A 15,976-nucleotide genomic window follows, 5' to 3' on the forward strand; every position below is an offset into this window, starting at 1 on the left:
ACCGAAGGTGACTCCCCTTCTTGTACGGGTGGCGCCCGGCGGTCGTCGTCACCGGTCTACTAGCTATCACCGATCCTTTGTTCTGTGTTCGTTTGGTTTTGTCTGATTGGTATCACCTGTTTCTTGTTTGGTTGTTAGGGTGGGGTTATATAAGTTTGTTCAGCCCGCTTCTGTTTCGTGCGGGCTTGTTCGTCTGTTTTGTGTTAGAGTGATTTTGTTTGCATTATCGGGTTTCGCGCTGTCCGTTATTATTTCTGATCATTTGTTTCCTACTTTTGTTCATGTTATTTTTCCTGGATATTAAAGCGTGTTTTTCCCACATCCTTTTGCTCTCTGCGCCTGACTCCACACCTCTTCACTCATTAATCGTAACACTATCAGACTAACAATCAAGTGAGAAAAGTGAGAAAGTAACAAAAATAAAGAAGCAGAGGAGACAAGGTGCAATTATAAATCTATGTTTAATAACAACAGGAAAGACTGTACTCAGCAGAGAGAGAAACAAAGGCTCCATCACTTGATATAATGAACAAAACAACATACAGATGTCTTTAATCCACCAGGTTCACACTGTCTTCACAGAGGGTCAGGGAAAGGTCACGTACGAGTCTCACAAAGGTATATAAAGGCCATTGCTGGTATGCTGGTTGAATCAGAATTGTCTGGTGATGTCACACAAAGTAACAGTAGCCAGATTTAGCATATTAGAGAGATACACTGTCAGAGAGAAAAGTCGTCGAGATACAATTGTCATCGCTCAAGAATTCATAATGGGTTACTGGGTCTCCCTGTCTCTGATTTCAAGACCTTTATGATGAAGGAAGTACCTTTTGGAGGGAGGTTAACACAGACATTACAAAGAGTAGCACCAGGTGTATACAATCAGACATTTTCTTTTCTCTTCTGCTAGTGACAAGACGATGGCACGATTCAGTTAGAAATCACAGGAAATCAGCACAGAAAGATCCATTTTCATTTAACAAATAAAAAAATAATAATCTTCACACCACAATGCAAACACTTGTAAGGCTTTGTGAATGCAAACATAATGATACTTTCCAGCCTATCTGTGCTAACCACATCGATACAGCTGGTTCGTTTTATCGAGACATATTCCCAACAGCTAACCGACAGGGCATACGGGACATTCTATTTTCTACTGTTCAATAGGACAGTGTTTCCCAAACTTGGTCCTGCCCCCCCAAATACCATACTTAGTACTATCACAGGACATTGGGGTCAGCTTCAAATCAACGTGGTCTCAGAGCATTTAGTATTATTCTGTTTGTAAATTGAGACACTCCATTTAGTATGATATGTTATGTTTCATATGATATGTGTTAATTTGTGGATGTCCATCATCAGTTTTTGATGATATGTTACGAATTCCAATTTGTTGTGGTTAACATTAGCTAGCTGGCTAACGTTAGCTCTAGGGCTTAGGGGTTAAGGTTAGGAGTTGGGCTAAAAGGGTTAAGGTTAGGGTTAGGGAAGGGCCAGCTAAAAGGGTTAAGGTTAGGGTTAGGGAAGGGCCAGCTAAAGGGTTAAGGTTAGGGTTAGGGAAGGGCCCGCTAAAAGGGTTAAGGTTAGGGTTAGGGAAGGGCCAGCTAAAAGGGTTAAGGTTAGGGTTAGGGGAAGGGCCAGCTAAAAGGGTTAAGGTTAGGGTTAGGGAAGGGCCAGCTAAAGGGTTAAGGTTAGGGTTAGGGAAGGGCCCGCTAAAAGGGTTAAGGTTAGGGTTAGGGGAAGGGCCAGCTAAAGGGTTAGGGTTAGGGGAAGGGCCAGCTAAAAGGGTTAAGGTTAGGGTTAGGGGAAGGGCCAGCTAAAAGGGTTAGGGTTAGGGGAAGGGCCAGCTAAAAGGGTTAAGGTTAGGGTTAGGGGAAGGGCCAGCTAAAAGGGTTAGGGTTAGGGGAAGGGCCAGCTAAAGGGTTAAGGTTAGGGTTAGGGGAAGGGCCAGCTAAAGGGTTAGGGTTAGCTAACATGCTAAGTAGTTGTAAAATAGCTAAAAAAGTAGTAAGTAGTTGCCAAGTTGCTAAAATGCTTAATTTGTCCGTGATGAGATTCAAGCATGCAATCTTTGTGTTGCTAGACATTCGCATTATACGCCCATCCCATCCCAACCAACCAACCTCCTTTTGTTTTTGCCTTAACTAACTTTCTATCTTATGTAACCATACCAAAGGTAACATGTCATATACTATAATGAAATAAAATATAAATGCAACATGCAACAATTTCTAAGATTTTGTTGAGTTACAGTTCATACAAATAAATCAGTCAATATGAATACATTCATTAAGCCATAATCTATGGATTTCATATGACTGGGCAAGGGCAAGGCCATGGGTGGGCCTGAGAGGGCATAGGCCCACCCACTTCGAAGTCAGGCCGACCCACTGGGGAGCCAGGCCCAGCCAATCAGAATTAGTTTTTCCCCCCAGACAGAAATAAATAGTCCCCCCTTTCTCCTCTGACGATCCCACAGATGAAGAAACCAGATGTGGAGGTCCTGGGCTGGTGTGGTTACAAGTGGTCTCCCGGTTGTGAGACCGGTTGGACGTACTGCCAAATTCTCTAAAAGGATGTGGGAGGTGGCTTATGGTAGGTAACAGCTCTGGTGAACATTCCTGCAGTCAGCATGTCAATTGCACGCTCCCTCAAAACTTGAGAATTGTGCCATTGCGTTGTGTGACCAAACTGCACATTTTAGAGTGGCCTTTGATTGTCCCCAGCACAAGGTGCACCTGTGTAACGATCATGCTGTTTAATGAGCTTCTTGAAATGCCACACCTGTCAAGTAGATTGATTATCTTGACAAAGGATACATGCTCACTAACAAGGGTGTAAACATTTTTTTGCACATAATTTAAGAGAAATTCCTTTTTTGGGCGTAGGGAAATATCTCAGGGATTTTTTTTTCGGCTCATGAAACATGGGACCGGCCCTTCACATGTTGCATTTATATTTTTGTTCAGTGTAATTTGAGTGTCCCGGATGTACGTTTACTATGTTACTTCTAGTCTATTAGACCAGTTTACTCAAATACATGGTATAGTGCACATAGTTGGAGTGAAAATAATTTATTACACCATTAATAACAACCCATGTGCCAAGCTGGTGCACCTCCTATGGTCTCTCCCAACAGAATACTTGTACCTGAACCCCCTCTTTAAAATACCAACCTATACATTGATTACATGATTACTATCGTAAATATGTTAAGGTGACTTGGCTCACAGTGTTCTGTTATGTAACACCTGGTTTAAATGGCTGGGTGGAGTGCTGTATACTGAGGTTGTGAATTACCTGTCTTAGCTGTACACTGCAGTTTCCCATCCGAAAATTGGCAGTGAGTTCAAATATCCTCAGCACTAATCAAAAACTTATGCTCTTTACATTAATAGAAGGTTGAGGGCTCTGATGATGTCTATTTTAGAAAATATTTGTCCCTGGGTCTACTTCCTCCATTGCTCACTGACAGTCCAGATGCCATCCTGCTGAACCAGGAAGTTATTAATAAACAGCATGAAGCTGCATTCACATGCTAGTTGGAACTAGGTTACTCTGACATGTTTGATTTGCTAACTGGTTGTAGTTATACACATGCCCTGTTCAACCAGTTAGCAAGTCAAACATGTCAGAGTTTCCTAGTTCCAACTAGCACGTGAACGCAGCATGGGTCAATGATGAGTCAATGGGAAGAAGACAATACAGCCACATGTCCCAACCATGACTCCAAAGCCTGAAATATATTAAATTAGGTCATTATAATACAGATGACAGAAGATACGATTAAAACAGACTTGTTAAAGGGCTGGTCGGAAACATCGGCTAAATCCACTGAGCTAAATCAGACACACATTAACAGTCAGTGTCCCAAGGTATATTTGAACGATGTACTGTATCAATGCACTGTATGTTATGTCTGTAAGTCTGTTCAACGTGAGTGATAAAATACAACATTTTCATTAAAGGGTAAGGTTATAGGCTTTAAGGCATGATGGGTGGATGAGTAGAAAAAAAAGACATACAGGAACATTAAAAAGCCAACAGATACATAAAGGGGTCATTACAATATAGCGCAAGGCTTTTTGTCCTTGAAGGGGTTCTCTGAGGCAGGGATGCCCATGAGCAGAGGGTCGTACTTGGCATGTTCGCCACAGTAGTGCATGAGGTCCGCTGAGGCCTTGGATACCTACAGGTGATATAAGAGAGTGTGCATGAGTGTGTGGGCAAGAGGAGTCTCTCTGCTCACACACATACATACACACTAAGAATCAACGTTGTCCAAGTCATTGATCATATTTATAAAAAATTAAAATTGAAAAAAACTACTCACAACTTCAAGGAGAAACACACTAGATTGTATTGGGGGAGTGATATCAGTGATATGGTTACATTAGGAAATGCACACTAGGTTTGGGCTGTATACCATATATACCATATAGCGAGGTATTTGGATATAGCCACAGGATGGTTTTTCAATACCATTGAAACTATTTATTTGTACCTTTTTTTTAAAACTAAATTTTAATATTTGTCGCTACTTTTTAAGTAAATACCCGCAGTCAACTTGTGCAATACGCTAGGAGATAAAAGAAGATTGTGTTCTTCATTTCACCTGTCAAATAATTTTTCATTATGACGATTACTACCGGTCAAGTGGTGTTTGTATATAAGCACACAACGATGAGAGACCAGAGCCTTGTGAGTTACTCACTGTTGTGCAGCACGCACCAGATGATTTAGTTACAGTATGGAATTCACAACTAAATATTTGCCAGTTAGATATCTTATAATTAATAAGTTAACTGTCTAAAATGTTGTAAATGCTCTGCAGTTGTGCATTTGGTTTGCTAATTTGGTAGCTAGTTAGCTATCTACGTATATCTAGCTAAGTGGTTAGCTTCTTCCAAAATCAAGCTTTGTTTGGTAACAGCTGAGATATCCCTCCTGGATCAAGAGCCTTCCTGTCTAATATTTGTTTTGTGCATGCAGCCAACTGATGTTGCATTTTTTTGTTACTTGTATAACTTTATGAGCTGGGATGTCTGTCCTGCAAATACTTTCGGTCAGAGACCGTAGAAAGTGTTTGCAATGCTTGTTAGCATTTAGTTAGCATTCTTTATGTGAATCTACATGTACTTGTTAGCATTGCTAACCTTTGGATTACAGAGGAAAAAGCAGCCCTTGTATTCAGTGTCAGTATTACCGAATATCCCGGTAAGGCACAAGGTCGGTATAAAGGTATGACAATCTGGATACCGCCCAAGCCTAACGCACACTCACAAGTACCCATACATGTGTATACTGTACACAGACACACACATTAACAACAGATCATTGGGCTATCCTTAATAGCAAGATGGTGTGCATTTAGGGAGACATTTAGGTAAGGACCAGTAAAACCTACTTTGTTTCTCAGCACTCCTTTCTACTTTCAGCATGCCATACCTTTATCCTCTCAATACTGGCCTCTATCTTTAGCTGTTGTACTGTCCTTCTGGCCTGAGTTACGTTGTTAGAGCTTGGCATCTTCGATGACATCTTGGCCTCCACACCACTGCATGGAGGAAGTACATAAGAGAAAAGCTAATATTATAGAATTTGTCATGAAACACAACAGATATGGCAAAAATATAAATAGCCTTTTTATAGATAATTTGACAACACTTACCTCGTCAAATATTTTGAAATCTAATCTTATGAAATCTGAAAGAAAAAAAAGTTTTTTTTAAACAACTGACAATCATTGCATTAAAAGCCACTCACTTTAGAACGGGTATTGGGACAGAACATTCCCCCCCTCAATCTTTCCCCAGACATACATCCTGCTATCTGACGGTAAAGACCAACCCATCTTTGACGCATGGGAAGCAGTTAGGCCACTTTGCAAGCCCCTTGACAAATCACGGCGCAGTATGTCATTACAAAACCATTCATATGTCTGCGAAGGAAATGTACAGTAAACAAATAATGGAACGTTGCTGTTGTGTCAACAAAGTGTGATTCAATCAGTTCTCCATTGTGTTTTTGCTTGATATAACCATATGTTTTATTGGAGGCATGTATACTTTAAGAGGCAGTGCAGCTGGTAGCTCTTTGCAACAAGGGTAATATATATATTTTTATATACAGTAGCAGTAATTGTTTGGACACACCTACTCATTCAAGTTTTTTTTTTCTCAACCAGCTTCATGAAGTAGTCACCTGGAATGCATTTAAATTAACAGGTGTCTTGTTAAAAGTTTGTTTGTGGAATTTCTTTCCTTCTTAACACATCTGAGCAAATCAGTTGTGTTGTGACAAGGTAGGGGTGGTATACAGAAGATAGCCCTATTTGGTAAAAGACCAAGTCCATATTATGGCAAGAACAGCTCAAATAGGCAAAGAAAAACGACAGTCCATCATTACTTTAAGACATGAAGGTCAGTCAACATTTCAAAAACTTTGAAAGTTTCTTCGAGTGCAGTCGCAAAAACCATCAATCGCTATGATGAAACTGGCTCTTATAGGAAAGGAAGACCCAGAGTTACTTTTGCTGCAGAGGACAAGTTCACCAGCCTCAGAAATTGCAGCTCAAATAAATGCTTCACAGAGTTCAAGTAACAGACCCATCTCAACATCAACTGTTCAGAGGAAACTGTGTGAATCAGGCCTTCATGGTCGAATTGCTGCAAAGAAACCACTACTAAAGGACACCAATAATAAGAAGAGACTTGCTTGGGCCAAGAAACACGAGTATTAGACCGGTGGAAATCTGTCCTTTGGTTTGATGAGTCCAAATGTTTTGGTTCCAACCACTGTGTCTTTGTGAGACAGAGTAGGTGAACGGATGATCTCCGCATGTGTGGTTCCCACTGTGAGGCATGGAGTAGGAGGTGTGATGATGTGGGGGTGCTTTGCTGGTGACACTGTCTGTGATTTATTTAGAATTCAAGGCACACTTAACCAGCATGGCTACCACAGCATTCTGCAGCGATACGCCATTCCATCAGCTTTGCGCTTAGTGGGACTATCATTTGTTTTTCCATGACCCAACACACCTCCAGGCTGTGTAAGGGCAATTTGACCAAGAAGGAGAGTGACGGAGTGCTGCATCAGATGACCTGGCCTCCACAATCACCCGACATCAACCGAATTGAGTTGGTTTGGGATGAGTTGGACAACAGAGTGAAGGAAAAGCAGCCAACAAGTGCTCAGCATATGTGGGAACTCCTTCAAGACGGTTAGAAAAGCATTCCAGGTGAAGCTGGTTGAGAAAATGCCAAGATTGTGCAAAGCTGTCATCAAGGCAAAGGGTGGCTACTTTGAGGCTACTTTGATGAGTCTAACATCTTAAATATATTTTGATTTGTTAAACACTTTTTTGGTTACTACATGATTCATATGCGTTATTTCATAGTATTGATGTAGAAAATAGTAACATTTAAAAAAAACTTGAATGAGTAGGTGTGTCCAAACATTTGACTGGTACTATATATATATATTTTTTAATACATTATTTACTTTTTACACTCCTGAAACAAACATATAAATACGAACAACAACTTACAGACACAAATAATTATTACATCTCATCTGCCCAGACCCTCATGCTCACACCACCATCCCTAGTGCCTGCATTATTGTTTGCCACTTGGCCTTAAGTTGTACCAATTTGTTTTTCTCAGTCGCCCATGCTATTTGAATATTTCAAAAATATATCATTGCAACAAGGGTAATCATGAGTGTCAACACCTTCCATTCACACACTTCCTCCATTCACACACAGACCTTTCCCTTAAGTGACATCACAAGGTTTTCCTCATCATGCACAAAGTCACAAGATTTTTTATTTATTTTACCTTTATTTAACTAGGCAAGTCAGTTAAGAACAAATTCTTATTTTCAATGGCGGCCTAGGAACAGTGGGTTAACTGCCTGTTCAGGGGCAAAACGACAGATTTGTACCTTGTCAGCTCGGGGATTTGAACTGGTCAGCTTTAGGTTACTAGGCCACGACTCTAACCACTAGGCTACCCTGACGCACCAGGGTAGCCTACCAAGATGCTTGAGAACGGTGCAATTGCGCAATTCGGGGTATTCCTGTTTCTGTAGGGACCCCTCTTTATATTTCTATTGGTAAAGGTTTCAGTTAGGACAGACGGGAGGCCGGGGCGCTCCAGTACAGTATGCGGCATTAATGCACCACAATAACCTTGGATGCCTCACAGAAGAACCTCACAGAAGAAGGGCACTGTTTTCCTGAAATTCTGTTAACAACGGCGGGGGCAGGTGTACAGCAGGCGGGAGCGAAGGACACTCTGTGATAGCTTAGCCAGCTAATCCTAAGGAGGACTCTGGTATACATCAGGTGGGAGGAGGGGGCGACACTGTGTGCTAGCTTACTAGCAAGCTAGCTGGCTTACGGTGTCGCTTACTATCAAGCTAGCTAGTACACAGTGTCGCTCTAGCCTCCCGTCTGCCATGCTAGCGGGAGGCAGGTACGACCGGTAGACAGTGTCCTTCGCCCCCGTCTGTCAGGCACGGTTTTCCCGCAGTTCTGTTAATGATGGTGAGGATAGGTGTGCTAGCAAAGAGGACTCAATTAGGCGGAGGCAAAAAAAAAATCAGATAATGCTTTTATTTCCCTTTTGACCAACATTCAAAAGTGTCACACAAGCATAAAGATGTCATGCTCGGGGGGGGGGGTTCATGTAGGAACCAATGGAATGCTGGGAGAGGGGGCATTCTGCAGGAATGCTCACACGTAGGAATGGCCCGAATTGCAGATTGCAGTTAGTTAGTTACACCTTATTGAGAGTCCTGAGAGTAGAGTCCTGAGAGTAGAGTTCTGAGAGTAGAGTCCTGAGAGTAGAGTCCTGAGAGTAGAGTTCTGAGAGTAGCGTCCTGAGAGTAGAGTCCTGAGAGTAGAGTCCTGAGAGTAGAGTCCTGAGAGTAGAGTCCTGAGAGTAGAGTCCTGAGAGTAGAGTCCTGAGAGTAGAGTCCTGAGAGTAGAGTCCTGAGAATAGAGTCCTAAGAGTAGAGTTCTGAGAGTAGTGTCCGGAGTGAAGTAAAGTGGGGTAAAGTTCACAGTCAGTTAGAGGAGTCATTACCTCTGAGCTCTAATTCCCCTTCCTGGTAATCATTTACAGGGATGATGGGAACATGCCTGGACACATCCTCTCCTCTGCTTCCTGGGATCTCTGGTTTCTGTGTATTTTTCACTCCCTCTCCCTCCCTCTCACACACATATACACACTTCATTTTTACTGCAAGAGACGGGAAACATTGAGCACTTTTCTCAGAACATATTGTGTAATAAACAGAAACACCACATGTGCAACAACGAGGCCCACAATAAGGTAGGCCTTATTAAATCTTCAACTAAGCCAATCAGCATCCAGTGTTAAAAGTCCTATGTTCATGCACACTGCAGAGGAATTAAAGCAGAGTGAAATGTAAGAAACATTGTCTAATATCAGTAAAGAATATGAATGTAATTACACACAACTTAATGATCAAAATACAGAAGTGGGCACTGTGCACAGGACCAGAGCTAGTATTAAAATGATCCTGTTCCTCCATTAGAGAAGTGTGCAGTGTGCACAGGACCAGAGCTAGTATTAAAATGATCCTGTTCCTCCATTAGAGAAGTGTGCAGTGTGCACAGGACCAGATCTAGTATTCAAATGATCCTGTTCCTCCATTAGATAAGTGTGCAGTGTGCACAGGACCAGAGCTAGTATTACAAATGACCCTGTTCCTCCAGTAGAGAAGTGTGCAGTGTGCACAGGACCAGCGCTAGGATTCAAATGATCCTGTTCCTCATTTAGATAAGTGTGCAGTGTGCACAGGACCAGAGCTAGTATTCAAATGATCCTGTTCCTCCATTAGATAAGTGTGCAGTGTGCACAGGACCAGAGCTAGTATTAAAAATGACCCTGTTCCTCCAGTAGAGAAGTGTGCAGTGTGCACAGGACCAGCGCTAGGATTCAAATGATCCTGTTCCTCATTTAGAGAAGTGTGCAGTGTGCACAGGACCAGAGCTAGGATTCAAATGATCCTGTTTCTCCATTAGAGTGATTGGGTTGTTTTGTTTGAGCCCTGTGCCCAACAGGATGCGATTCCTTCTAAAGTATTTGATGCTACGACAGGCGTCCACTGTATTTCTCTTTGTGTCCAGGAAGGAGGGAAGACTCTAATTTCCTGGCCTTTGCTTTGGGATGACTGATTAAAGCACAACGTTCCAGAGCAAAACATAGCTGGACAATGAAATGCATTTAGCCCTGGGCTGTCAGATACTTTCAAAGCATTTTTGTAAAATACATTGCTCAAAGACTTTCATTTAGCCCTGGGTAAAATACATGTCAGATACTGTCAAAGACTTTCATTTAGCCCTGGGTAAAATACATATGTCAGATACTTTCAAAGACTTTCATTTAGCCCTGGGTAAAATACATGTCAGATACTGTCAAAGACTTTCATTTAGCCCTGGGTAAAATACATGTCAGATACTTTCAAAGACTTTCTTGATTTAGTTTCCCTGGTACAATGTGACCAAAGGAAAATTCTGTGTCACAAGTGCAATCTCTGCCTATCCTGCATTCCAGTCAAGCCAAATCAACCTGAAACCCCAAACCCCCAATGCAAATATGTATCAAAAATACTCTTCCAGAGACACTTCTAGCCAAGAGTTCTGAGAAAAGCCCCGCCCATTTGCCACCATGTCAGGTTTTTGGTGGGTCAGTTCCTGGTGTTAAACTAACACAAGGAGTCAAGCTAACAGAGCTGAACAGTCAATGACCCGAGGGAAAAAAGGATGTAACATCATCCTCCGACAGAACAGAAGCACGATAACTTTTCAAGTGAACCATAACAATAGAATGAATAAAAGACAATGTGTAAATCAGAAAACTGATTTGTCAATCAAATCAAATCAATCAATCAAATGTGTTTATAAATCCCTTTTTACATCTTATGGTAATACATCACTAGCTCTTCCTCGTAAAGAATAAATTCCTCCAGCTTCCTTGATTCTCTCTTAACTTCATAAAGAGTAAAGATGTGTGCAATATTCCAGCTTCGCACCATGATGACGTGCCACAATCAAAATAAATCAAGCTGAAGTTTAAAGTCAACGTGATAGAGAACGTTGTTAGGGTATCATGGACTGGAGTAAAGATCCCTCCTAGGAGCAGTAAACAGCAACCGGATATTTATTTCCTCTTCTTGGAAAGAAGGCAGGCCTGAGGAGCTCATGTGTTCTGCTGTTTCTAGCAGAAGGAAGAGAGTGCTGCATTAGAACCTGGGTCAAACTGGGCTCCGCGGGTTCTGATGGAGCTGCAGTCAGTTGATGTTGGCTGTCACTTGTCAATATATATATATTTTAAATTCAACCTGAAATTCATAGAAGTTAGGGTTGAATAAAGGTCACAGTGCATGCTTACAAAGAACAGACTACGGTACTAAATGACAGTGTGTAGCAGAGGTAAGCTGGTCCTGGATACCGTAGCCTCATACACTGATGTTAGGCCTGTATTTACTGTCGCCCCCGAACCATAGAAACCTTTTTGTGGCTTCGAAAGACCAGTTCAATCAGTCTGAAGTGAAAGGGAGTTTTCTGACCCGCTCAACATTAGTGATTTTTTAAACAGCCCAACCCAAGTGAGTCAGGCTAGCAAGTCCTCTGATCTGATGCCAACCATCACCACCACCACCATCCGAATTGACTTTGGGAGGGGCACCCCCATCCCCCTGCAGTAACTCCAAGGCGGGGGGCCACACAGCCACCATACAGTAGTTCTACCACCTAGGATCAGAGAGAGAGACCACCCCATAACATAGCCCACTCCATCGCCCCCCGCCACCACTCTCCAGCCCTCACATGTCAACCTCAACAGGACCACCAACAGTATTGAATACAGCAGGCCCACTACTCTACTGTACCTTACACACACTCACCCACACACTATTAATTAACATGACATTCAAAGCACAACGCCGGAGAGTCCTTTGTGAGTCACTAGAATGAATCGAGTTTTCTATGAATAGGGTCTGTGTTAATTAATGTGATATAAATCAGGCCACTGTGAATTCTATTGCCACTGACTAATACATGTTAAGTGCATTGCAAGATAATGGACCGTGTCAACTGGTTGTGTGGTCCTTTAGTGTGAAAGTTAGCAAAAAGTAGGTAGCATGCAATAATAAATGTCCCCCTATGGCTGCAGCTATACATCTTTGCTTGAAGTCATAAACAAACATTTTTGCAGGTCATATAACGTCCGCATGATTATATCTAAAGAAGGCTATGGGCTTATTAAAATGTGTTCATATGGGTTGTCTATAGACATCGTCTGAGGCCAAAGTCGCCACTCTTGTGTAAAGTGATATTTGGAGTCTAGACAGACGTCTGCCTCTTTGAACTTTCCAGAGTTCAAAGCCCTGGGCTGCAGCCAGAATTGGTCTCTCTCTCACACACACTCACTCACTCACACACACACACACACAACGCTTGCTGCAGGAGTTCTCTTGTCTGCAGGGCGAAAGCTAAAAGTAGCTGTTCACACTGCTGGAGCCGTGCTCTTTTGCCAGTATCAGCACTTTCCATCTGAGTCTGTGAATAAAACCAAACAATTTTCTACTACGAACCCCCATAACAAAGATGCCATTGGTTTTGCTGAGTAAAGTAGGATACGTTTTATGAGTCGGTGAGAGAGAAACAGAGAAGCTGCTGATGGTGGTAGCTTATGTTTGCTAATGTGTGAGAAACATTGAGCCACTGAAGAACTAGAGAGGATGACAAGTTTTGAGAATGACACAAATATTAATTTCCACAAAGTTTGCTGCTTCAGTGTCTTTAGATATTTGTGTCAGATGTTACTATGGCATACTGAAGTATAATTACAAGTATTTCATAAGTGTCAAATGCTTTTATTGACAATTACATGAAGTTGATGCAAAGAGTCAATATTTGCAGTGTTGACCCTTCTTTTTCAAGACCTCTGCAATCCGCACTGGCATGCTGTCAATTAATTTCTGGGCCACATCCTGACCAATGGCAGCCCATTCTTGCATAATCAATGCTTGGAGTTTGTCAGAATTTGTGGGTTTTTGTTTGTCCACCCGCCTCTTGAGGATTGATGGGATTAAGGTCTGGGGAGTTTCCTGACCATGGATCCAAAATATCGATGTTTCGTTCCCTGAGCCACTTAGTTATCCCTTTTGCCTTATGGCAAGGTGCTCCATCATGCTGGAAAAGGCATTGTTTGTCACCAAACTGTTCCTGGATGGTTGGGAGAAGTTGCTCTCGGAGGATGTGTTGGTACCATTCTTTATTCATGGCTGTGTTCTTAGGCAAAATTGTGAATGAGCCCACTCCCTTGGCTGAGAGGCAACCCCACACATGAATGGTCTCAGGATGCTTTACTGTTGGCATGACACAGGACTGATGGTAGCGCTCACCTTGTCTTCTCCGGACAAGCTTTTTCCAGATGCCCCAAACAATGGGAAAGGGGATTCATCAGAGAAAATTACTTTACCCCAGTCCTCAGCAGTCCAAACCCTGTACCTTTGGCAGAATATCAGTCTGTCCCTGGTGTTTTTCCTGGAGAGAAGTGGCTTCTTTGCTGTCCTTCTTGACACCAGGCCATCCTCCAAAAGTCTTTGCCTCACTGTGCATGCAGATGTACTCACACCTGCCTACTGCCATTCCTGAGCAAGCTCTGTACTGGTGGTGCCCCGATCCCGCAGCTGAATCAACTTTAGGAGACGGTCCTCGCGCTTGCTGGACTTTCTTGGGCGCCCTGAAGCCTTCTTCACAACAATTGAACCGCTCTCCTTGAAGTTCTTGATGATAAATGGTTGATTTAGGTGCAATCTTACTGGCAACAATATCCTTGCCTGTGATGCCCTTTTTGTGCAAAGCAATGATGACGGCACGTGTTTCCTTGCAGGTAACCATGGTTGACAGAGGAAGAACAATGATTCCAAGCACCACCCTCCTTTTGAAGCTTCCATTCTGTTAATCGAACTCAATCAGCATGATAGAGTGATCTCCAGCCTTGTCCTCGTCAACACTCACACCTGTGTTACGACAGAATCACTGACATAATGTCAGATGGTTTTTGTGGCAGGGCTGAAATGCAGTGTAAATCTTTTGGGGGGGATTCAGTTCATTTGCATGGCAAAGAGGGACTTTGCAATTAATCTGATCACTCTTCATAACATTCTGGAGTATATGCAAATTCCCATCATACAAACTGAGGCAACAGACTTTGTGAAAATTAATATTTGTGTCGTTCTCAAAACTTTTGGCCACGACTGTATATAAGTCCCACAGTTGACAGTGTATGTCAGAGCAAAAACCAATAAACCTAGCCATGAGGTCGAAGGAATTGTCCGTAGAGCTCCAAGACAGGATTGTGTTGAGGCACAGATCTGGGGAACGGGCACCAACACATTTCTGCAGCATTGAAGGTCCCCAAGAACACAGTGGCCTCCATCATTCTTAATTTGAAGAAGTTTGGAAACACCAAGACTCTTCCTAGAGCTGGCCACAAGGCCAAACTGAGCAGTTGGGGGAGAAGGGCCTTGGTCAGGGAGGTGACCAAGAACCCGATGGTCACTTTGACAGAGCTCCAGAGTTCCTCTGTGGATATGGGAGAACCTTCCAGAAGCACAACCATCTCTGAAGCACTCCACCAATCAGGCCACTATGGTGAGTGGCCAGACAGAAGCCATTCCTCAGTAAAAGGCACGACAGCCCGCTTGGGGTTTGCCAAAAGGCCGCTAAAGGACTCTCAGACCATGAGAAACAAGATGATCTTGTCTAATGAAACCAAGATTGAACGCTTTGGCCAGAATGCCAAGCGTCACGTCTGGAGAAAACCTGGCACCATCCCTACGGAGAACCTGCTCCAGAGCGCGCAGGGCTTCAGACTGGGGCGAAGGTTCACCTTCCAACAGGACAACGACCCTAAGCACACAGCTAAGACAATGCAGGAGTAGCTTCGGGACAAGTCTCTGAGTGTCCTTGAGTGGCTCAGCCAGAGCCCGGACTTGAAACTGATCGAACATTCCTGGAGAGACCTGAAAATATCTGTGCAGCGACGCTCCCCATCCAACCTGACAGAGCTTCAGAGGATCTGCAGAGAAGAATGGGAGAAACTCCCCAAATATAGGTGTACCAAGCTTGTAGCATCATACCCAAGAAGACTCGAGGTTGTAATCGTTGCCAAAGGTGCTTCAACAAAGTACTGAGTAAGGGTCTGAATACTTACGTAAATGTGATATTTCGCCCCCAAAAATTATAAACTGGCAAAAATGTCAAAACCTGTTTTTGCTTTGTCATTATGGGTATTGGGTGTAGATTGATGAATGGAAATGTGGAAAAAGTCAAGTGGACTGAATACTTTCCGAATGCACTGTATATATACAGTGGGGCAAAAAAGTATTTAGTCAGTCACCAATTGTGCAAGTCCTCCCACTTAAAAAGATGAGAGAGGCCTGTAATTTTCATCATAGGTACACTTCAACTATGACAGACAAAATGAGAAACAAAATCCAGAAAATCACATTGTAGGATTTTTAATGAATTTATTTGCAAATTCATTAAAGGAGTGGGAGGCCCCGGTGCACAACTGAGCAAAGGGACAAGTACATTAGAGTGTCTAGTTTGAGAAACAGATGCCTCACATGTCCTCAACTGGCAGCTTCATTAAATAGTACCCCCAAAACACCAGTCTCAACATCAACAGTGAAGAGGCGACTCCGGGATGTTGGCCTTCTAGGCAGAGTTGCAAAGAAAAAGCCACATCTCAGGCTGGCCAATAAAAAAAAAGAGATTAAGATGGGCAAAAGAACAGACACTGGACAGAGGAACTCTGCCTAGAAGGCCAGCATCCCGGAGTCGCCTCTTCACTGTTGATGTTGAGACTGGTGTTTTGCGGGTACTATTTAATGAAGCTGCCTCCAAATCACTATGTCCGTCCCT

General features: G+C 42.8%; 1 protein-coding gene across 1 annotated transcript in view; it reads right to left on the reverse strand.

The window, feature by feature from the left end:
- Positions 1-442: 442 nt before the first annotated feature.
- Positions 443-15,976, reverse strand: part of LOC115103270 (guanine nucleotide-binding protein G(I)/G(S)/G(O) subunit gamma-12-like) — a 49,616-nt gene continuing 34,082 nt past the window's right edge. Inside the window, exons 2-4 of the mRNA XM_029624109.2 lie at positions 5,675-5,709; positions 5,452-5,560; positions 443-4,192 (exon numbers count right to left, since the gene is read on the reverse strand). Of these exons, the coding sequence (XP_029479969.1) occupies positions 4,067-4,192; positions 5,452-5,544 (219 nt within the window). The 5' untranslated portion in view covers positions 5,545-5,560; positions 5,675-5,709 and the 3' untranslated portion in view covers positions 443-4,066. The remainder of the gene's footprint in view (positions 4,193-5,451; positions 5,561-5,674; positions 5,710-15,976) is intronic.

The sequence above is a fragment of the Oncorhynchus nerka genome, linkage group LG20 (assembly GCF_034236695.1).
Source record: "Oncorhynchus nerka isolate Pitt River linkage group LG20, Oner_Uvic_2.0, whole genome shotgun sequence".
NCBI lineage: Eukaryota > Metazoa > Chordata > Actinopteri > Salmoniformes > Salmonidae > Oncorhynchus > Oncorhynchus nerka.